Raw genomic sequence first — 23,931 nt, forward strand, 5'->3', positions numbered from 1 at the left:
AGAGACACAGACGCACACACACACACACACACACACTCTCTCTCTGGCAGTGAGACAAGCAAGCTCTCGCACTCCGACCCCGGCTCCGAGAGGAGGAGAGGAGGAAGGGGGAGGACTTTTCCCTCCCTGGAGTTTTTCCTCTTGCTTTTCCGTGGCTGGTGGCGGGGCCTAGGCCCGGATCCCTCTCTGAGGTGGGTGGCCATCGTGCTCATCTCGGTGGCGGGGGCGGCCCGCTCGCCTGGCAGACGGGCCCGGCCCTACCAGGGGGTTGGGCGGGTGGAGACAGAGGGGGCAAGAGGGGGGCAGAGACACAGAGAGGGGGCAGAGATAGAAAGAGGTAGAGGCAGAGGTGGGGGCAGAGACACAGGGGGTAAGGGGCGGACAGAGAGAGAGGGGACAAGAGGGGGGCAGAGACAGAGGGGGAGCAGAGACAGAGGGGGCAAGCGGGGGACAGAGATGAGGAATAAAAGGGGGGCAGAGACAGAGGGAGACAGAGACAGAGGGATCAGAGACAGAGGGGGCAAGAGGAAGGCAGAGAAAGGGAGGGTTGAGAGAGAGGGGACAGGGACAGAGGGGGGACAGAGATAGAGGGGACAAAAAGGGGGCAGAGATGGGGGAGTAGAGACATAGGCTACAGAGACAGAAAGAGGCAGAGGCGGGGGGCAGAGACAGAGGTGGGGGCAGAGACACAGGGGGCAAGAGGGGGGGGGAAGAGATAGAGGGGACAAGAGGGGGCAGAGACAGGGGGAGTAGAGACATAGGCTGCAGAGATAGAAAGAGGCAGAGACGGGGGGCAGAGACAGAGGTAGGAGGCAGAGACACAGGGGGCAAAAGGGGGGACAGAGATGGGGGGCAAGAGCGGGGCAGAGACGGGGGGATAGAGACAGAGAGGGCAGGAGGAGGGCAGAGAAAGGGAGGGTCGAGAGAGAGGAGGGAAGAGACAGAGACAGCGGGGGGACAGAGATAGAGGGGAAAAGAAAACAGAGACATAGGGTGCAGAGACACAGGGGGCAGAGACACAGGGGGCAAGGGCGAACAGAGATAGAGGGGACAAGAGGGGGGGCAGAGACAGAAGGAGGCAGAGACGGGGGGGACAGAGATAGAGGGGAAAAGAGGGGGCAGGGGGGGGGGAGCAGAGACAGAGGTAGGGGGCAGAGACACAGGGGGCAAGAGAGGGGGCAGAGATAGAGGGGACAAGAGCGGGGCAGAGACAGAGGGAGACAGACACAGAAAGAGGCAGAGATGGGGGGCAGAGACAGAGGTAGGAGGCAGAGACACAGGGGGCAAAGGGGGGACAGAGATGGGGGGCAAGAGCGGGGCAGAGACGGGGGATAGAGACAGAGAGGGCAGGAGGAGGGCAGAGAAAGGGAGGGTTGAGCGAGAGGAGCGAAGAGACAGAGACAGCGGGGGGACAGAGATAGAGGGGAAAAGAAGGGGGCAGAGACAGGGGAGCAGAGACATAGGGTGCAGAGACACAGGGGGCGGAGACACAGGGGGTAAGGGGGAACAGAGATAGAGGGGGCAAGAGGGGGGCAGAGACAGAAGGAGGCAGAGACAGAGGGGGGACAGAGATAGAGGGGAAAAGAGGGGGCAGGGAGGGGGGGGAGCAGAGACAGAGGTAGGGGGCAGAGACACAGGGGGCAAGAGGGGGGCAGAGATAGAGGGGACAAGAGCGGGGCAGAGACAGAGGGAGACAGACACAGAAAGAGGCAGAGACGGGGGGCAGAGACAGAGGTAGGGGACAGAGACAGAAAGAGGCAGAGACGGGGGAGACAGAGACAGAGAGAGGCGGGGGGGCAGAGAGAGAGGTAGGGGGCAGAGATAGAGGGGGCAAGAGAGGGGACAGAGATAGAGGCGGAGCAGAGACAGAAAGAGGCAGAGACAGAGGGAGGCAGAGACTGAGGGGAGGCAGAGATGAAGGGGACAAGGGGGGGACAGAGACAGAGGTAGAGACAGAGACAGGAGGGGTGGGGGGAGACACGAGGGAGCCCAGATGGGAACGGCGGTTGGGTCGGGGGGAGGGTGGGGGGGTCTGCTCTGGATTCCCATCTCTTCCGGGACCAGGAATCTGCTCTCCCCATTCCCAGCACCGGCTTTCCGAGGGAAAGGAGATCCGCTCCCAGTAACGGAGTCCGGAAGGTCACTGTGGGTTTTGGCCAGCGGCCACCAGCAGCCCAGCCCCCAAGCTTGACCCCCGGCCTTGACCCCGGGACCACGAGTTGAGAGCGGGAGGGATTCGAGTTTGCGGGTCAAGGGTCCGGGCCTTTCCCGGTCGTGGGTGGCCTGGGCAGAGCGGAGCTCTCTCCGTGGCCTAGCTGGAGGGGAGACCTCTGGCAGAGACCCCCGTGGGAGAGACCCTTGAGGGAGAGACCCCGCCGTCCGAAGATTCCTTGGCCGCCTGCTCCGGGCGAGCACCGGTCTGCTCAGCTACCCTGTGCGGAGCGCTGGACTCGGTGTTTACTGCGTGTGAGCGCTGCCGGCAGAGTGGATAGAGCGCGGCCCGGGTGTCGCGAGGTCGTGGGTTCTGATCCCGCCTCCGCCCCATGTCTGCTGGGTGACCTGGGGCAAGTCGCTTCATTTCCCTGGGCCTCAGTGACCTCATCTGGAAAACGGGGATGGAGACCGTGAGCCCCACGTGGGACGGGGCTGTATCCAACCCGATTTGCTTGTATCCACCCCAGTGCTTAGTACAGTGCTTGGCATGAAGTGAGCGCTTAATAAATACCATTATTATCCAGGACTTAGCACAGTGCCTGGCACCTAGTAAGTGCTTAACAAACACCATCATTATTATTATTACAGCGTGCAGAGCAACGGCCTGCACGTCGACTGTGTGTGAGCATTCATTCATTCATTCAATCGTACTTACTGAGCGCTTACTGTGTGCAGAGCACTGTACTAAGTGCTTGGAAAGTACAATTGGGCAACAGATAGAGACGATCTCTGCCCACAACCGGAGCACTGTCCTGGGAAGCTACTGTGTGCTGAGCACTGAATTTACTGTGAGCAGAGCACTTTACTGGGGGCCTGTGGGTGTGCGGAACACTACATGAGAGCACTGTGCTGGGTGCTTACTATGCACCCAGTGTTGTACTGGATGCCCAGAGGTGCGCAGACCCCTCTGCCTGGGTTTGTGGTGGGAATGACACCGTTTGGGCTGCTTGCTGTCTGCAGAGCACCGTACAGCTGGTGTGCAGAGCGCTGTACTGGGCACCTTCCATAGGCAGAGGACTATACTGGGTGACTCCTGTTTGCAGAGGACCCGGCTGAAGGCACAATTTACCGAGCAATTGGGAAAGTAGAGTAGAGGTCAAAGACATGATTTTTGCCCTCAATCTGATTGTGCAAACAGAGGCAGGCCCCTAAAGGAAGCCAAGACTGGAAAGGGAGGACTGGTGAGTCACTCAATCCATCAGAGGAATTTACTGAGCGCTTATTGAGAGCACTGTACTAAGCGCTGGGGAGAGTGCGCTCTAACAAGATAACGGGCACATTCCCCGACCTCGTATAAGGGCGCGAGAGACTGCGAGCCCGTGGTGGGCGGAGATTGCCTCTCTTTATTTGTTGTATTGTACTTTCCCGAGGGCTTAGTACAGCGTTCTGCACGCAGTAAGCGCTCAGTAAATACCACTGAATGAAAGAATCGGGGCTTCCCGAGCAGAGTCAGGCTGTCAGCAGGGGGTCGGTCAGTCAGCCGTATTTATTGAGCGCTTGCTGAGGGGAGAACACTGTGCAAAGTGATGGGGAGAGTCCAAGAGAAGAATATAAAAGACGCGTTCCCTGCCCACAGCGAGCTTACAGTCTAGACGGGGTCTTGGGTCGCAGCGTGGCTCGGTGGAAAGAGCACGGCTTTTGGAGTCAGAGGTCAGGGGTTCGAATCCCGGCTCTGCCACTTGTCAGCTGCGTGACCGTGGGCGAGTCACTTCACTTCTCTGTGCCTCAGTGACCTCATCTGTAAAATGGGGATGAAGACCGGGAGCCCCACGTGGGACGACCCGATTCCCCTGTGTCTCCCCCAGCGCTTAGAACAGTGCTCTGCACATAGTAAGCGCTTAACAAATACCAACATTATTAAGAGATTCTGGGACCAAGGCGGTTGGCACGGCTGTGCCCGGGGGCGAGGGTGGGTGGATGGCAGTGGGAGTGGGGAGAAGGGCAGGGGGATTGTCCGTATTACTATATGTACTTTCCCAACTGCTTAGTCCAGTGCTCTGCACGGTGTAGGTGCTCAATAAATCCACTGAAAGAATGAATGAATGACAGAGTCTTGGTCCTAAAGGGATTCTGGGAAGAGCTTGGCTCGGCTACACCAAGAGTCGGGGGGTGGGTGAGAGGTAGTGGGTGTGGGGAGGGGGCAGGGGGATTGTCCCTCTTTATTGCTCTATTGTACTTTTCCCAAGTGTCCAGTGCTCTGCACAGAATAAGCGCTCAATAAATACCATTGCAGGAATGAATGACAGAGTCTTGGGCCTAAAGGGATTTTGGGAGGACCATGGCTCCGCTACACCAAGAGTCGGGGGGGTGGGCGGGAGGCAGTGGGTGAGGGGAGAGGGGCAGGGGGATTGTCTCTTTTTATTGCTGTATTGTACTTTCTCAAGCGCTTAGTCCAGTGCTCTGCACAGTGTAAGCGCTCAATAAATCCCCTGGATGAATGAATGACAGAGTCTTGGGCCTAAAGGGGTTCTGGGAGGACCTTGGCTCGGCTACACCAAGAGTCGGGGGGTGGGCGGGAGACAGTGGGTGAGGGGAGAGGGGCAGGGGGGATTGTCTCTTAATAATAATAATAATAATGATGGCATTTGTTAAGCGCTTACTATGTGCAAAGCACTGTTCTAGGCGCTGGGGAGGATACAAAGTGATCATGTTATCCCACGTGGGGCTCACAGTCTTAATCCCCATTTTACAGATGAGTAACTGAGGCACAGAGAAGTTAAGTGACTTGCCCAGAGTCACACAGCTGACAAGCGGCTGAGCCGGGATTTGCACTCATGATCTCTGACTCCCCAGCCCGTGCTCTTTCCACTGAGCCACGTCTCTTTTTATTGCTCTATTGTACTTTCTCAAGCGCTTAGTCCAGTGCTCCGCACAGTGTAAGCGCTCAATAAATCCACTGAATGAATGAATGAATGAGTCTTGGGCCTAAAGGGATTCTGGGAGGACCTTGGCTCGGCTACACCAAGAGTCGGGGGGTGGGCGGGAGGCAGTGGGTGAGGGGAGAGGGGCAGGGGGATTGTCTCTTTTTATTGTTCTATTGTACTTTCTCAAGCGCTTAGTCCAGTGCTCTGCACAGAGTAAGCGCTCAATAAATACCATTGAATGAATGAATGACAGAGTCTTGGGCCTAAAGGGGTTCTGGGAATAGCGTTGCTCAGCTAATAATAATAATAATGTTGGTATTTGTTAAGCGCTTACTATGTGCAGAGCACTGTTCTCAGCTCTGGGGGAGATACAGGCTCATCAGGTTGTCCCACGTGAGGCTCCCAGACTTCATCCCCATTTGACAGATGAGGTCACTGAGGCCCAGAGAAGCAAAGTGACTTGCCCCCAGTCACACAGCTGACAAGTGGCCGAGCCGGGATTTGAACCCACGACCTCTGACTCCCAAGCCCGGCCTCTTTCCACTGAGCCATGCTGCTACACCAAGAGTCGGGGGGTGGGGTGGTTGGCAATGGGCGGGGGGAGAGGGGCCAACGGGGGTGTTGAAAGAGATTATGGGTGGAGCCCGGTTGGCTCAACTGTGCCCGGGGGGCGAGGTGTGGGGGCGAGCCTCCCCCTTCCTCTCAGAACCAGCCTTTTCCACTGTGAGCCCGTTGTTGAGCGGGGATTGTCTCCGTCTGCTGCCCAATTGCCCATTCCAAGCGCTTAGCACAGTGCTCGGCACACAGTAAGCGCTCAATAAATACCACTGAATGAATGAACGAACCAGGCAGCTCGCATGACATAATTTTGATGGTATTGACGCCTGTCTACTGGTTTTTTGTCTGTCTCCCCCCTTCTAGACCGTGAGCCCGTTGTTGGGTAGGGATGGTCTCTATCTGTTGCCCAATTGTGCATTGCAAGCGCTTAGTACAGTGCTCTGCACACAGTAAGCGCTCTGTAAATACGATTGAATGAGTGAATGAATGAATGGCTAGAGCGCGGGCCTAGGAGTTGAAACGTCATGAGTTTTAATCCCCACTCTGCCACTTGTCTGCGGTGTGATCTTGCACGACTCACTTCACTTCCTTGTGCCTCAGTTTCCTCATCTGTAAAGTGGGGATGGAGACTGTGAGCCCCATGTGGGACAGGGACTACGCCCAACCTGATTCAGCCCAGTGCTTAGTACAGTCCCTGGCACTTGGTAGGCACTTAACAAACACCTTAATTATTCCCTGTACACTGTGAGCTCGTCGTGGGCGGGGAATGTGTCTGTTGTCGTATTGTCCTCTCCCAAGGGCTTAGTACAGCGCTCTTCACACAGTAAGCGCTCAATAAATGCCACCGATTGACTAGACCGATAGTTAAAGCCACACTGGGGGGATCGGTCAAGGATCCCGAAGCGGAGGAAGGGTCCCCCGGCCCCCTCCCGGCCCCCCGAGATTGGACTAAGAGTGTGGGAATAATAATAATAATTCCGGTATTTGTTCAACGCTTACTATGTGCTAATCATAATGTTGGTATTTGTTAAGCGCTTACTATGTGCAGAGCGCTGTTCTAAGCGCTGGGGGGATACAAAGTCATGAGGTCGGCCCACGTGGGGCTCACAGTCTTAATCCCCATTTTGCAGATGAGGTCACTGAGGCACCGAGAAGTGAAGTGACTTGCCCAAAGTCACACAGCTGACAAGTGGCCGAGCCGGGATTCGAACCCATGACCTCTGACTCCCAAGCCCGGGCTCTTTCGGCTGAGCCACGCTGCTTCTGGGCTAAGTGCCGGGGTGGATCCTAGCAAATTGGTTTGGACACGGTCCCTGTCCCACGTGGGGCTCACGGTCTTAAACCCCATTTCCCAGATGAGATCAGAGAGGTGAAGAGACTTGTCCCAGGTCCCACAGCAGAGCGGAGCCTGAGATTAGAACCCAAGTCCTTCTGACTCCCAGGCCCGGGATCTAATTATAATCACAAGTATGGTATTTGTTAAGCGTTTACTTTGTGTCGGACACTGTTCTAAGCGCTGGGGTGGATACAGGCCAGTGGGGTTGGACACAGTCCCTGTCTCACGTGAGGCTCAGTCTCCATCCTCATTTTCCAGATGATAATTATAATAATAATGATGGAATCTGTTAAGCGCTCACTGTGTGCAGAGCACTGTTCTAAGCGCTGGGGGAGACACAGGGGAATCAGGTTGTCCCACGTGGGGCTCACGGTCTTCATCCCCATTTTACAGATGGGGGAACTGAGGCACAGTGAAGTGACTTGCCCACAGTCACACAGCCGACCCCTCTGTCTTCAGCCCGTCATTGGCCAGGAATTGTCTCTCTCTGTTGCCGCGTTGTCCATTCCAAGCGCTTAGTACGGTGCTCTGCACATAGTGAGCGCTCAATCACTATTGACTGAAGTCAAAACCTCTAGACTGGAAGCCCTTCGTGGGCAGGGATTGTCTCTCTTTCTTGTGAGTCCAGTGCTCTGCACACAGTCTTGTCTTATTCATTCAGTCGTATTTATCGAGCGCTTACTATGCGCAGAGCACTGTGCTAAGCGCTTAGAAGGGACAAATCGGCAACGGATAGAGACGGTCCCCGCCCAATGACGGGCTCAGAGTCTAATCGTTTCCGACCCATAGCGACACCACGGACGCGTCTCTCTCAGAAGGCCCCGCTCTCCGCCTGCCATCGTTCCGGTGGTGGATCCACAGAGTTTTCTTGGGAAAAATCGGGCAGCGGTTTTCCGTCGCCGCCTTCCGTGCGGTCAACTCGAGTCTCGGCCCCGGAGGGGGAGTTTTTGACTTCGGTCGTATTTATCGAGCGCTCGCTATGTGCAGAGCACCGTACTAAGCGCTGGGAATGGACAGTTCTGCCCCTCGCTAGCCACTGGGCAAGCCGGGAACGGAGCCGACAGGCCTCGGCTTCGCTCTCCCTCCCGTAGTCGTGACCGGTAGAGGACTGGAAACCCTCCGGGTGCACCCAGTAAGCGCTCAATAAATACGACCCAACGAACGATCGGACGTTTCATCGTCGTCGTTTTCCTCCCGGCTGCGCTTAGCTTCCCGGCGAGTTCTCCCGGCCATGGAGGGGCTAATGGACAACGAGATCCTGAGGGCCTTTGCTTCCTACGCGACCATCGTGCTGTCCAAAATGATGCTCATGAGCACCATCACCGCCTACTTCAGAATCACCAGGAAGGTGAGCCTCGCTCCGGGTGGGCGGGGAAGGCGTCGGTCATATGGTTGCGTCGCCCTCTCCTTCATTCGGTCAATCGTATTTATTCATTCGATAGTATTTATTGAGCGCTTACTATGTGCAGAGCGCTGACTGTGTGCAGAGCCCTGTACCAAATAATAAGAAATAATGTTGGTATTTGTTAAGCGCTTACTATGTGCAGAGCACCGTTCTAAGCACTGGGGGAGACAGGGTCAGCAGGTTGTCATCATCATCATGTTGGTATTTGTTAAGCGCTTACTACGGGCAGAGCACCGTTCTAAGCGCTGGGGTAGACACAGGCGAATCAGGTTGTCCCACGTGAGGCTCACAGTTTTAATCCCCATTTTACAGATGAGGTCACTGACGCATAGAGAAGTTAAGTGACTCGCCCACCATCACCCAGCTGACAAGCGGCAGAGCCGCCATTCGAACCCATGACCTCCGACTCCCAAGCCCTGGCTCTTTCCACTGAGCCACGCTGCTTCTCAGGTTGTCCCACATGAGGCTCTCAGTTAATCCCCATTTTCCAGCTGAGGTCACTAAGGCCCGGAGAGGTGAAGTGACTCGCCCACAGTCACACAGCTGCCAAGTGGCGGAGCCGGGATTCGAACCCATGACCTCTGACTCCCAAGCCCGGGCTCTTTCCACTGAGTCACGCTGCTTCACTACGTGCATGGAAAGTACAATTCAACAATAAAGAGAGACGGTCTCTGCCCACAACGGGCTCACAGTCTAATAATAATAATAATAATGTTGGCATTTGTTAAGCGCTTACTATGTGCAGAGCACTGTTCTAAGCGCTGGGGTAGACACAAGGGAATCAGCTTGTCCCACGTGGGGCTCACGGTCTTAATCCCCATTTTCCAGTCTCGAAGAGGGGAGACGGACATCAGAACAAGTCAACGGGCATCGGTAACATCAGTATCGATACATAGAATTCGAGATTCATTCATTCATTCAATAGTATTTATTGAGCGCTTACTATGTGCAGAGCACTGGACTAAGCGCTTAGAACGCACAGATTGGCAACAGATAGAGACGGTCCCCGCCCTTTGACGGGCGCTCAGTCTAATCGGGGGAGACGGACAAAAACAGTAGCAATAAATAGAATCAAGGGGATGGACATCTCATTAACAAAATGACTAGGGTTATACACATCGTTAGTAAAATAAATAGAATAATAAATATGTACAAATATACACCGGTGAGGTGGGGCGGGGAAGGGGGGAGAGCAGAGGGAGGGAGTCGGGGCGACGGGGAGGGGAGGAGGGGCGGAGGGAAAGGGAGGGCTGAGTGTGGGAAGGCCTCCCGGAGGAGGCGACCTCTCAGTAGGGTTTTGAAGAGGGGAAGAGAATGAGTTCGACGGAGGGGAGGAGGGAGGGCGTTCCGGGACCGCGGGAGGATGTGACCCGGGGGTCGACGGCGGGATGGGCGAGACCGAGGGACGGCGAGGAGGCGGGCGGCGGAGGAGCGGAGCGTGCGGGGTGGGCGGTAGAAAGAGAGAAGGGAGGAGAGGTAGGAAGCGGCGAGGTGACGGAGAGCCTCGAAGCCTAGAGTGAGGAGTTTTTGTTGGGAGCGGAGGTCGATGGGCGACCACTGGAGGTTCTTGAGGAGGGGAGTGACAGGCCCAGAGCCTTTCTGCGGCAAGATGGGTCGGGCGGCGGAGTGAAGAAGAGACCGGAGCGGGGAGAGACGGGAGGAAGGGAGATCGGAGAGCAGGCCCACGCGGTAATCCAGCCGGGATAGGCAGAGTGATTGGTGCTCCGCACACCATAAGCGCTCAATAAATACGATTGCATGAATGAGTCTGTTGTGAGCGGGGAATGTGTCTGTTTATCTTTGCCACGCCGGTATTTGTTAAGCGCTTACTATGCGCCAAGCACCCTACTAAGGAGCTGAGGTAGCTACGAGGTCATCAGGTTGGCCCACGTGGGGCTCACAGTCTTCCTCCTCATTTTACAGATGAGGCACAGAGGAGCCAAGTGGCCTGCCCAAAGTCACACAGCGGACAAGCGGCGGAGCCGGGATCAGAACCCACGACCCGGGACTCCCAAGCCCGGGAGGTTTAGGCTAAGCCACGCCGCTTCTCCGGCGCTCAGTTCAGTGTTCTGTCCGCAGCAAGCGCCCGATAAAGACGCCGGCCTGCCCGGCGGGACGGCTGACCGATGACCTAGGGTGCCGGCCGGCCGTTGTCGACGTGGTCCTGTGTCCGTTCGGCTTTCTGATCTGCCTCCCCTCCCTCCCGTCTTCTCTGGGTGTGTCTGTGTGCGAGAGAAGCAGCGCGGCTCGGTGGAAAGAGCCCGGGTTTAGGAGTCAGAGGTCGCGGGTTCTAATCCCGGCTCCGCCGCTTGTCAGCTGGGTGACTTTGGGCAACTCGCTTCACTTCTCCGGGCCTCAGTGACCTCATCTGTCAAATGGGGATGAAGACGGGGAGCCCCCCCGTGGGACGACCTGATTCCCCTGTGTCTACCCCGGCGCTTAGAACAGTGCTTGGCCCGTAGTAAGCGCTTAAGAAATACTACCACCATCGTTATTATTGTTGTAAGCTGGGTGACTTTGGGCAAGTCACTTCACTTCTCTGTCCCTCAGTGACCACATCTGTAAAATGAGGATGGAAGACAGTGAGTCCCACGGGGGACGACCCGATCACCCCGTACCTCCCCCAGCGCTTAGAACGGTGCTCGGCACATAGTGAGCGCTTAACGAATACCACCGTCATTATTATGGTCAGCTGGGTGACTTTGGGCAAGTCACTTCACTTCCCTGGGCCTCAGTTCCCTCACCTGTCAAACGGGGATGAAGACGACGAGCCCCACGTGGGACGACCCGATGACCTTGTATCTCCCCCCAGCGCTTAGAACGGTGCTCGGCACATAGTAAGCGCTTAACAAACACCACCATCGTTATTATTACCACTGTCAGCTGGGTGACTTTGGGCAAGTCACTTCACTTCTCTGGGCCTCAGTTCCCTCACCTGTCAAACGGGGATGAAGACGGGGAGCCCCACGTGGGACGACCCGATGGCCTTGTCCGGATTCCAGTGCTCAGAACAGTGCCGGGCACATAGTAAGCGCCTAACAGATCCCCACATTATTCTTTATGATTATTATTTGCACCGTCCAGGCTTTCGCCAACCCGGAAGACGCAGCGTCCCTGGGGAAGGGAGAGAACCCGAAGAAGTTTGTCCGGACGGATGAGGCCGTGGAGAGAGTACGCAGGTGAGGGAGCTGGAGGGGCGGCTGCCCGGCCCGCTCGTGGGCCGAATCCGCTCTCGGGGGGTGGAGAGCACTGTTGGGGGAGGAAGGGGGAGCAGAGAGCACTGGAGGGGGAGCCTATTGGGTGGAGAGCACTGGGGGGGTGGAGAGCAATGTTAGGGGACCGTCCTCTAACGGTACTAATGACGATCGTATTCGGTAAGCGCTTACTATGCGCCGAGGACCGTTCTAAGCGCTAGGGTAATAATAAGAAGAAGAATGATGATGGTATTTGGTAAGCGCTTACTATGTGGCAAGTATGATAGGTTAATAATAATAATGATAATGATAACGATGATGGTATTTGGTAAGCGCTTACTATGTGCCGAGGACCGTTCTAAGCGCTAGGGTAATAAGAAGAAGAATGATGACGGTATTTGGTAAGCGCTTACTATGTGTCAAGTATGATAGGTTAATAATAAGAATGATAATAATGATGATGGTGTTTGGTAAGCGCTTACTATGTGTCAAGTATGATAGGTTAATAATAATAATGATAATAATGATGATGGTGTTTGGTAAGCGCTTACTATGTGTCAAGTATGATAGGTTAATAGTAATAATGATAATAATGATGATGGTGTTTGGTAAGCGCTTACTATGTGTCAAGTATGATAGGTTAATAGTAATAATGATAATAATGATGATGGTATTTGGTAAGCGCTTACTATGTGCCAAAGACCGTTCTAGGCGCTAGGGTAATAATAAGAAGAATAATGATGGTATTTGGTAAGCGCTTACTATGTGTCAAGTATGACAGGTTAATAATGATAATGATAATAACGATGATGGTATTTGGTAAGCGCTTACTATGTGCCAAGGACCGTTCTAAGCGCTAGGGTAATAATAAGAAGAAGAATAATGATGGTATTTGGTAAGCGCTTACTATGTGTCAAGTATGACAGGTTAATAATGATAATGATAATAACGATGATGGTATTTGGTAAGCGCTTACTATGTGCCAAGGACTGTTCTAAGCGCTAGGGTAATAATAAGAAGAAGAATAATGATGGTATTTGGTAAGTGCTTACTATGTGTCAAGTATGACAGGTTAATAATGATAATGATAATAACGATGATGGTATTTGGTAAGCGCTTACTATGTGCCAAGGACTGTTCTAAGTGCTAGGGTAATAATAAGAAGAAGAATAATGATGGTATTTGGTAAGCGCTTATTATGTGTCAAGTATGACAGGTTAATAATGATAATGATAATAATGATGATGGTATTTGGTAAGCGCTTACTACGTGCCAAGTACGATAGGGTGATAATAATAATATTGATGGTATTTGTTAAGCACCTACTTTGTGCCAAGACTGTTCTAAGCGCTAGGGTAATAATAATGATAAAAATAATGATGGTATTTGGTAAGCGCTTACTATGTGTCAATGCGATAGGTTAATAATAATAATAATGATGATGATGATGGTATTTGGTAAGCGCTTACTATGTGCCTAGTACGTTCGGGTAATAATAAAAATAACGATGGTATTTGTTAAGCACTTACTATGTGCCAAGGACTGTTCTAAGCCATGGGGTAATAATAATAAGAATAATGACGGTATCTGTTAAGCACTTACTATGTGCCAAGTACTGTTACAAGCGCTGGGGTTATAATAATTAGAATATGATGGTATTTATTATGCGCTTACTATGTGCCAAGTACTGTTCTAAGCAGTAGGGTAATACTAATAATAATAATGATGATGGTATTTGTTAAGCGCATACTGTGTGCCGAGTACTGTTCTAAGGGCTGGGGTAATAATAATTAGAATAATGATGATATTTGTTAAGCACTTACTATGTATCAAGCACTGTTCTAAGCGCTGGGGTAATAATAATAATAATGATGATGGTATTTGTTAAGCACTTACTATGTGCCAAGTACTGTTCTAAGCGCTGGGGTGATAATAATAAGAATAATGATGGTATGGGTTCGAAGCCCGGCTCCGCCTCTTGTCAGCTGTGTGACTGTGGGCAAGTCACTTAACCTCTCCGGGCCTAAATTCCCTCATCTGTAAAATGGGGATTAACTGTGAGCCTCACGTGGGATAACGTGATTACCCTGTATCTACCTCAGCGCTTAGAACACATAGTGAGCGCTTAACAAATACCAGCATCATTATTATTTGTTAGGTGCTTACTATGTGTCAAGCACTGTTCTAAGAGCTGGGATAGCTATAAGGTCATGGGGTTGTCCCACGTGGGGCACACACTCTTCATCCTCATTTTCCAGATGAGGGAACTGAGGCCCAGAGAAGTGAAGCAACTTGCCCAAAGTCACACAGTGACAAGTGGCGGAGTTGGGATTCGAACCCACGACCTCTGACTCCCAAGGCCGGGCTCTTTCCACTAGGCCACGCTGCTGCTACAGAGTACTTGTTCATTCATTCAGTGGTATTTATTGAGCGCTTACTATGTGCAGAGCGCTGTACTAAGCGCTTGGAATGGACAGTTCGGCAACAGATAGAGACGATCCCTGCCCCAAAACAGGCTCACTGTCTCACTGTGTGCCAAGCACTGCTCTAAGCGCTGGGGTAGATACAAGGTCATCAGGTTGTCCCACGTGGAGCTCACGGTCTTCATCCCCATTTGACAGATGAGGTCACTGAGGTCCAGGGAAGTGAAGTGGCTTGCCCAAGGTCACACAGCAGACAAGTGGCGGAGCGGGGATTAGAACCCGTGACCTCTGACTCCCATTCCTGGGCTCTTTCCTTTAGACTGTGAGCCCATCCTGGGCAGGGATTGTCACTCTTTCTTGCTGTTTTATACTTACCCCACCGCTTAGTACAGTGCTCTGCACACAGTAAGTGCTCAATAAATACGATTGAATGAATTAATTTCCGGGGCAGGGAGTACAGGAGGCAGAGAGTGATGGGGTGAAGAGTATCACGGAGCGGAGAGCACTGGGGGGGAGCATTTGGGGTCAGAGAACAGGGGGTGAGAGCACTGGGGGTGGAGAGCACGGGGGGAGCATTCAGGGTCAGAGAGCACTGAGCGCAGCGTGATGGGGTGAAGAGTATCACGGAGTGGAGAGCACTGTGGGGGAGCATTCGGCGTCAAAGAACGGGGGATGAGAGCACTGGGGAGTGGAGAGCACTGAGGGGAGCACTTATGAGCAGAGAGCACTGAGCACAGAGTGATGTATCATGGATTGGAGAACACTGAAGGGGAGTATTCGGGGTCAGAGGACAGGGGATGAGAGCACTGGGGGTGGAGAGCACTGTGGGGGGAGCATTCAGGGGCAGAGAGCATTGAGCGCAGAGTGATTGGGTGAAGAGTACAGGGAGTGGAGAGCACGTGGGGGAGCATTCGGGGTCAAAGACCAGGGGATGAGAGCACTGGGGAGTGGAGAGCACTGGGAGGGGGCATTTAGGGGCCGAGAGCACTGAGCGCAGAGTGATGGGGTGAAGCGTATCATGGAGTGGAGAGCACTGAGGGGGAGCATTAGGGGCCAGAGGTCAGGGGATGAGAGCACTGGGGGGTGGAGAGCACTCTGAGGGGGCTATTCAGGGCAGAGAACAAAGGATGAGAGCATTGGGGGGTGGAGAGCACTGTGGGGGAGCATTCAGGGGCGGAGAACACTGAGCGCAGCGTGATGGGGTGAGGAGTATCATGGAGTGGAGAGCACTGAGGGGGAGCATTTGGGGTCAGAGAGCACTAGGGAAGAGAGCACTGGAGGGTGGAGAGCGCTGTGGGGGGAGCATTCAGGGGCAGAGAACAAAGGATGAGAGCACTGGGGGGTGGAGAGCACTGTGGGGGAGCATTCAGGGGCAGAGAGCACTGAGCACAGCATGATGCTGTGGAGAGTATCATGGAGTGGAGAGCACTGTGGGGGAGCATTCGGGGTCAGAGAGCACTAGGGAAGAGAGCATTGGGGGGGTGGAGAGCTCTGGAGGGAGAGAGTGTGGGGGCGGAGAGCCAGGCGCTTAGTACAGTGTTCTGCACGCAGTAGGTGCTCAATAATTACGACTGAATGAGCGAATGAATGAATTTGGGCGAGGAGAGCACTTTGCAGGGAAGCATTCGGGGGCAGAGAGCACTGGGGGGAGTGGAGAGCACGGTGGGGGGAGCATTTGGAGAAGCAGCGCGGCTCAGTGGAAAGAGCTCGGGCTTGGGAGTCAGAGGTCATGGGTTCGAATGCCGGCTCCGCCACTTGTCAGCTGTGTGACCTTGGGCCAGTCACTCACTTCTCTGTGGAAAATGGGGATGAAGACTGGGAGCCCCACGGGGGACAACCTGATTACCTTGTAATGACAATAATAATAATAATAATAATGATAACGTTGGTATTTGTTAAGCGCTTACTATATGCCGAGCACTGTTCTAAGCGCTGGGGGAGAGACAGGTAATCAGGTGGTCCCCCGTGGGGCTCCCGGTCTTCATCCCCATTTTCCAGATGAGGTCACTGAGGCCCAGAGAAGTGAAGTGACTTGCCCACGGTCACACAGCTGACGAGTGGCAGAGCTCGTATCCCCCGCCAGCGCTCAGAACAGTGCTTTGCACATAATAAGCGCTGAACAGACGCCACCGTTATCATCATTATTGCAGGATGGATGGAGACTGCACTAGAAGCAGCTTGGCGTAGTGGCTAGAACCCAAGCCTGGGAGTGGGAGGGTCACGGGTTCTAATCCCGACTCCACCCCTTGCCCGCTGTGTGACTTTGGGCGAGTCGCTTGGCTTCTCCGGGCCTCAGTGACCTCATCTGGAAAATGGGGATGGAGACCGGGAGCCCCACGGGGGCCGGGGACCGGGTCCGACCCCGTTTGCTTGGATCCACCCCAGCGCTTAGCACAGTGCCGGGCACATAGTAAGCCCTCAACAGATCCATTATCATTAGTAGTCGTGCTATCATCGAGAAGCAGCGCGGCTCAGTGGGAAGAGCCCCGGCCTGGGAGTCAGAGGTCGTGGGTTCTAATCCCGACTCCGCCGCGCGTCTGCTGTGTGACTTTAGGCAAGTCACTTCACCGCCCTGGGCCTCCGTTGCCTCATCTGGGAAATGGGGATGAAGACCGGGAGCCCCACGTGGGACGACCTCGTCACCGCGCTCAGAGCAGCGCTTGGCACGGCGTAGGCGCTGAACAAAGATCGCCATCATTATTTATTATCATGGGGAGTCAGGGGTCGTGGGTTCTAATGCCGGCTCGGCCACTCGGCCGTGTGGCTTGGGGCAAGTCACCTCACTTCTCTGTGCCTCGGTTCCCTCATCTGGGAAAGGGGGATTATTCATTATTATTATTAGAAAACTGTCCACCCAGAGCAGATATGGAGAGGTGGGCGAATCGAGGAAAGTCGTCAAGAGCCCTGGCCCCGGGGGGCTGGGGGGAGCGTCCTTGTTTCATTCGGTGCTATTTATCGAGCGCTTCCTACGTGCAGAGCACTGCACTAAGCGCTTGGGATGGACGATCGGGGAACGGACAGAGACCGTCCCCGCCCGACAACGGGCTCACGGCCCGAGTCTTTCGCGGAGCCGGTGGAGCAGGAAGCGGTTGACCGAACGTCTTTAGGGTGACGGAGAAAACCAGCTCGAATTCTCCGCACGCAACTGGAACCGCTCCTACTTTCTCCCGCCCGGCCTAAGCACCTTCACGCGCTCGATGAGCCCGGATACATTTCGGAGAGAAGAAGGCCAATCCGACAGAAACCCCCTTGGCGGCCCGAGATCTGTTTTTAATAGCAGGAGGATGGCAAAATCGATAGCGATGATAATGATCGTGGCCTTGGTTAAGCGCTCACTCTGTGGCAGGAGCTGTTCTAAGCGCTAGGATCGATAAGCGCAGACTGGGTTGGACCCACCCGGGGCTCCCGGTCTTCATCCCCATTTTCCAGATGAGGGAACTGAGGCCCAGAGAAGTGAAGTGACCCGTCCAAGGTCACCCAGCGGACAAGTGGCGGAGCCGGGAGTAGAGGATTTCTCAGCTTTAAAACGTTAGGAACACGTTGACGGAGGAGGAGGCCGAGGCCGGGGTTGATAATTCGGCTGTGATTGTGAGAAACGGCATAACGGAGTGGCCGGACCACCGGCCAGGGAGTCAGAAGGTCGTGGGTTCTAATCCCGGCTCGGCCCCTTGTCAGCTGTGTGACCTCGGGCAAGTCAATTCACTTCTCTGGGCCTCAGTTCCCTCCTCTGGAAAATGGGGATTGAGACTGCGAGCCCCACATGGGACAGGGACTGGGTACAACCCGATTTGCTTGAATCTACCCCGGTGCTTAGTACAGTGTCTGGCACCTAGTAAGCACATGATAATAATAATAATAATAATGATAATGATAATGATGGTATTTGGTAAGCACTGTTCTAAGCGCTGGGGGAGATACCAGGTGATCAGGTTGTCCCACGAGGGGCTCACAGTCTTCACCCTCATTTTACAGATGAGGTCTCTGAGGCCCAGAGAATGATGATGATAATAATGATGGTATTTGGTAAGCGCTTACTATGTGCCAAGCACTGTTCTGAGCGCTGGGGGAGATACGAGGTGATCAGCTCGTCCCACGTGGGGCTCACGGTCTTCATCCCCGTTTTCCAGATGAGGCCCAGAGAATAATAATAATAATGATGGTATTTGGTAAGCGCTTACTATGTGCCGAGCACTGTTCTAAGCACTGGGGTTGCCTTATCCTCTCCCCAGCGCTTAGTACAGTGCTCTGCACACACTAAGCCCTCGATCGATTCCACTGATGGATCGATTCTGATCTCTCCCAGAATTTTAAAGCTCAACTAAAACCCCCCCCGTGATCCACGAGCGGGAAGCCCTGCCGTGGTTTTCTTGCAGCGTGAAGAGGTGGGTCCCTCCGGGGTCAGGACTGGGGGGAGGCGCTCAGTAAATACCACTGACCACTGATTGATTCCCTGGGGGCTGAGAAGGGCGAGGAAGTTCCAGCGTGAGGGGCGGGAGAGATGAGAACGAAGCACAGAGGGTTTTGGGGGGGGGGGGTCAGAGGAGTGAAGCAGCGCGGCTCAGTGGAAAGAGCACGGGCGTGGGAGTCAGAGGTCATGAGTTCGAATCCCGGCTCTGCCACTTGGCAGCTGGGTGACTGTGGGCAAGTCACTTCACTTCTCTGGGCCTCAGTGACCTCCTCTACAGGAGATGAAGACCGTGAGCCCCACGTGGGACAACTTGATGACCTCGCATCTTCCCCAGCGCTTAGAACAGCGCTTGGCCCAGAGTAAACGCTTAACAGAAACCGTCATTAATGTTGGTATTTGTTAAGCGCTTGCTATGTGCAGAACACTGTTCTAAGCGCTGGGGTAGATACAGGGTAATCAGGTTGTCCCACGGGAGGCTCACAGTTAATCCCCATTTTACAGATGAGGTAACTGAGGCACAGAGAAGTTAAGTTGGTATTTTTTGTTAAGCGCTTCCTATGTGCCGAGCACTGTTCTAAGCGCTGGGGTAGACACAGGGGAATCAGGATGTCCCACGTGGGGCTCCCAGTCTTCATCCCCATTTTACAGATGAGGGAACTGAGGCACAGAGAAGTGAAGTGATTTGTCCACAGTCACCCAGCTGACAGGTGGCAGATCTGGGATTCGAACCCATGACCTCTGACTCCCAAGCCCAGGCTCTATCCACTGAGCCACGCTGCGACCAATTATACTTTCCAAGGGCTTAGTCCGATGCTCGGCACCCAGTGAGCGCCCAACAAATGCGATCGAATGAATGATAATAACTGTGGTGTTGGTTAAGCGTTTACCGTGTGCCGAGCACTGGGGTAGAGACGAGCTAATCCCGTTTTACGTATGAGGCGACTGAGGCCCAGAGGAGGAGAGTGACTTAATAATAATGATGGTATTTGGTAAGCGCTTACTATGTGCAGAGCACTGTTCTAAGCGCCGGGGTAGACACAGGGGAATCAGGTTGTCCCACGTGGGGCTCACCGTCTTAATCCCCATTTTCCAGATGAGGTCACTGAGGCACCGCGAAGCGAAGTGACTCGCCCACAGTCACACAGCTGCCGAGTGGCCGAGCCGGGATTCGAACCCGTCACCTCTGACTCCAAAGCCCGGGCGCTTCCCACTGAGCCACGCTGCTTCTCAAGGTCCCCCCTGCAGGCTAGGGTAAAATGGAGACTGACCCCCTACTCCCTCTGATTTAGAGTCTGTGAGCCCCGTGTAGGACAGGGACTGAGTGATCTGATGATCCGATCTCGAACCCAGTGCTTAGTACAGTGCTTGGCACCTAGTCTGGGCTTAGCAAGTTCCCTAATGATACAAACCCGGGCTCCGCTGCCCGGCTCTGTGACTTGTCTGCTGTGTGATCTCGGGCTAATTAGTTCTCTTTTCTGGGCCTCAGTTCCCTCATCTGTAAAATGGGGATGAAGACTGGGAGCCCCACGGGGGACAGGGACTGGGTCGAGGAGCAGCGTGACTCAGTGGAAAGAGCCCGGGCTTTGGAGTCAGAGGTCATGGGTTCGAATCCTGGCTCTGCCACCTGTCAGCTGGGTGACTGTGGGCAAGTCACTTCACTTCTCTGTGCCTCAGTTCCCTCATCTGTAAAATGGGGATGAAGACCGGGAGCCCCACGTGGGACAATTCCCCCGTGTCCACCCCAGCGCTTAGAACAGTGCTCGGCGCATAGGAAGCGCTTAACAAATACCAACATTATTATTATTATTATTATTATGACCTCGTATCCACCTCAGCGCTTAGATCAGTGCTTGGCACATTAGTAAGGGCTTAACAAATGGTTGCTATATTGTATATATATTATAATATGTATATATATGCATATATATATTTACACACACGTATTTATATTTTTACACATACACATACATATATTTTTTTACACACACACACATGCATAGTGGATAGAGCCCAGGCCCGGGAGTCAGAAGGTTATGGGTTCTAATCCGACTCTGCCACTTGTCTACTGCGTGACCTTGGGCAAGTCATTTCACTTCTCTGGGCCTCAGTTCTCCCATCTGTAAAATGGAGATGAAACCCCCATTTGTTAAGCTCCAAACAAATTGTTGTTCTTTTACATAACACACACACACACACACACACACACACATATATATAACATAGATATTATAACATATATAATAATAATAATAATGTTGGTATTTGTCAAGCGCTTACTATGTGCAGAGCACTGTTCTAAGCGCTGGGGTAGACACGGGCGAATCAGGTTGTCCCACGTGAGGCTCACAGTCTTCATCCCCATTTTCCAGATGAGGGAACTGAGGCCCAGAGAAGTGAAGTGACTCGCCCACAGTCACACAGTTGACAAGTGGCAGAGCTGGGTTTCGAACGCATGACCTCCGACTCCAAAGCCCGTGCTCTTTCCACTGAGCCACGCCGCTTCTCTCTATAACACATATAACATATCATACAATATAGCATATATAACAAATATTATAACGTACATGTATAACATATATGTTATAGCATACATATATCACATAACCTATAGCATACATAACACAGGTGTTATAATATTTATATGTCTAAGACGTATGCATCCATTATAGCAATATATTTGAATGAATGAATGAACAAATACCACAATTATTACGATAGCGTCCTCTCCCCAGGGCTTAATAGAGTGTTCTGCGCCCAGCAAGCGCTCAGTAGATAGGCCTGACTGACCGTGAGCGATTGAGTGACAGTGTCCGAATGGGTGACTGACTGAAGGAGTGATAGTGTCTGAGTGAGTGATCGTGACTGAGTGTCAGTGACTGAGTGAGTGACAGTGAGTGAGTGAAAGTGTCTTCTAGACTGTGAGCCCTTTGTGGGCAGGGATTGTCTCTATTTGTTGCCGAATTGCACTTCCCAAGCGCTTAGTACAGTGCTCTGCACGCGGGAAGCGCCCAATAGATACAAATGAATGAATGAGTGACAGCGTCTGACGGAGTGACTGACAGTGACTGGGTGACAGAGTCCGAGTTCATTCATTCATTCATTCAATCGAATTTATTGAGCGCTTACTGTGTGCGGAGCACTGTAGTAAGCGCTTGGAAAGTACAATCTGGCAACAGACAGAGACGATCCCTACCCAACAACGGGCTCCCGGTGTGGAAGAGCGAGTGACCGTGTCTGAGTGACAGTGCCTGAATGACAAACTGAGTGACCGTGTCTGAGTGAGTGACAGGGACTGACTGAGTGACGGCGTCTGAGCGACAGACTGTCCGAGTGAGTGACAGTGTCCGAGTGAGAGACAGCGTCCGAGTGAGCGAGTGACTGCAACGGAAAATCCCGTCGAGCTGCCCGGTCCCTCGGGACGGTCTAGAGATTCGGAAAAAGGAAGCAGACCCCTCCGGTCGGGCTCACTTACTAAGCGGTTTATTTGGGGAGGTTCGTACATTCCTTCATTCGATCGTATTTATCGAGCGCTTACTCTGTGCGGAGCACCGCGCTAAGCGCTTGGAATGCACAGTTCGGCACCAGATAGAGACGATCCCTGCCCAGTGATGGGCCCGCGGTCTAAACGGGGGGAGACGAACCCCAAGAGATAACGCCGTCGAGATGAATAGAATCGAGGATGGAGAAGTGACTTAGGGGACAGCCCCGGGGGGCGGCGGGGCACGGGAGGTACACCGCACCCCCGCCTGGCTGGGGCTTTCCCTTTGCGGGCCGCGTGTGACGCCAGAGGAACACGCAAACACCTCACACACACGAGACGCCGAGGGCGCACGGTACAACGGCGGGTGTGGCCCCGGGCCCGTGGCTCGGCCTCGTGAATAATGACGGGTCAGAGCGGCGTCGGCGACCGCGTGACGGACCGTGTGAGTGACCGCGTCCGAGTGGCAGTGACTGAGTGACAGCGATCGAGTGACTGATGGTGCCTGAGCGAGCGACGGCGTCGGAGTGGCAGACCGCGTGAGTGACCGACTGTGGGAGTGACTGATGGTGCCCGAGCGATCGACGCCGCCTGAGGGAGGGACCGTGTGAGTGACCGTTTCTGAGCGAGTGATCGACTGTCTGAGTGACAGGCTGGGTGAGTGGGTGACTGTGTCTGAGTGAGTGACAGTGACCCAGTGACAACGTGGGAGTGGCAGACCGCGCGAGCGAGTGAAGGCGCCCGAGGGACACACTGTGTGAGTGATCGACAGACGGTGTGAGCGATCGACAGCGCCCGAGTGGCGGCGTCGGAGCGACAGACCGTGTGAGTGAGTGACGGCGCCCGAGTGACCGACTGTGTGAGTGATAGTGACGGACCGTGCGAGGGATTGACAGACTTTTGTGAGTCATCGACAGACTGTGTGAGTGATCGACGGTGCCGGAGTGAGCGACGGCCCCTGAGTGACAGACCGTGTGAGTGATCGACACACCGTGTGAGGGATTGACGGTGCCTGAGTGAGTGACGGCGCCTGACAGACCACGTCAGTGATTGACAGCCCGTGTGAGCGATCGAAGCAGCATGGCTCAGTGGAAAGAGCCTGGGCTTAGCAGTCAGAGGTCATGGGTTCGAATCCCGGCTCCGCCACCTGTCAGCTGGGTGACTGTGGGCGAGTCACTTCACTTCTCTGGGCCTCAGTTCCCCCATCTGGAAAATGGGGCTGGAGACCGTGAGCCTCACGTGGGACAACCTGATGACCCTGTATCTACCCCGGCGCTTAGAACAGTGCTCTGCACACAGGAAGCCCTTAACAAATACCAACATTATTATTATTAGAGCGACAGACCGCGCGAGCGATCGACGGCGCGTGCGAGTGATCGTCGGCGCCTGAGCGACAGGCCGTGCGAGTGATCGACAGACCGTGCGAGTGACCGACGGCGCCTAGGGTGGCAGACCGTGCGAGCGATCGACAGACCGTGTGAGTGATCGACAGCGCCTGAGTGAGCGACGGCGCCTGAGTGAGCGACGGCGTGCGAGGGATGGACGGACCGTGCGAGCGGTCGACGGCGCCTGGGCGACAGACCGTGCGAGTGACCGACGGCGCCTGGAGCGACAGGCCGTGCGAGCGATCGACGGGCCGTGCGAGGGATGGACGGCGCCTGAGCGGCAGAGCGGGTGAGTGACTGACGGCGGGTCCTGAGGGAGCGGGTGTGACGGTCCGCGTCGTGTCGCCCGGCAGGGCTCACCTGAACGACTTGGAGAACGTGGTGCCGTTCCTGGGCGTGGGGCTGCTGTACGCCCTGAGCGGGCCGGACCTGGGGGCCGCCCTGCTGCACTTCCGCCTCTTCGCCTTCTCCCGCCTCTACCACGGCGTGGCCTACCTCGTCCCCCTGCCCCAGCCCAACCGCGGCCTCGCCTTCTTCCTCGGCTACGGCGTCACCCTCTCCATGGCCTGCGGTCTCCTCAGACGCCACCTCTACCTCTGACCCCCCACCCGGGAAGCCCCCCGGGCCCCCCCGCCGCCGGCGCTCGCCTCGGCCCCGTCCCCTTCC

General features: G+C 54.3%; 1 protein-coding gene across 1 annotated transcript; it reads left to right on the top strand.

Moving 5' to 3' along the window:
• MGST1 (microsomal glutathione S-transferase 1) lies at nucleotides 1-23,931 on the top strand. Its single transcript, XM_029082652.2, has 4 exons — nucleotides 1-191; nucleotides 8,181-8,320; nucleotides 11,462-11,556; nucleotides 23,619-23,931. The coding sequence occupies exons 2-4, from the start codon at nucleotides 8,204-8,206 to the stop codon at nucleotides 23,863-23,865; spliced, it is 459 nt and encodes a 152-aa protein (XP_028938485.1). The 5' UTR covers nucleotides 1-191; nucleotides 8,181-8,203; the 3' UTR covers nucleotides 23,866-23,931.

Source organism: Ornithorhynchus anatinus, chromosome 2 (assembly GCF_004115215.2).
Source record: "Ornithorhynchus anatinus isolate Pmale09 chromosome 2, mOrnAna1.pri.v4, whole genome shotgun sequence".
Taxonomy (NCBI): Eukaryota; Metazoa; Chordata; class Mammalia; order Monotremata; family Ornithorhynchidae; genus Ornithorhynchus; species Ornithorhynchus anatinus.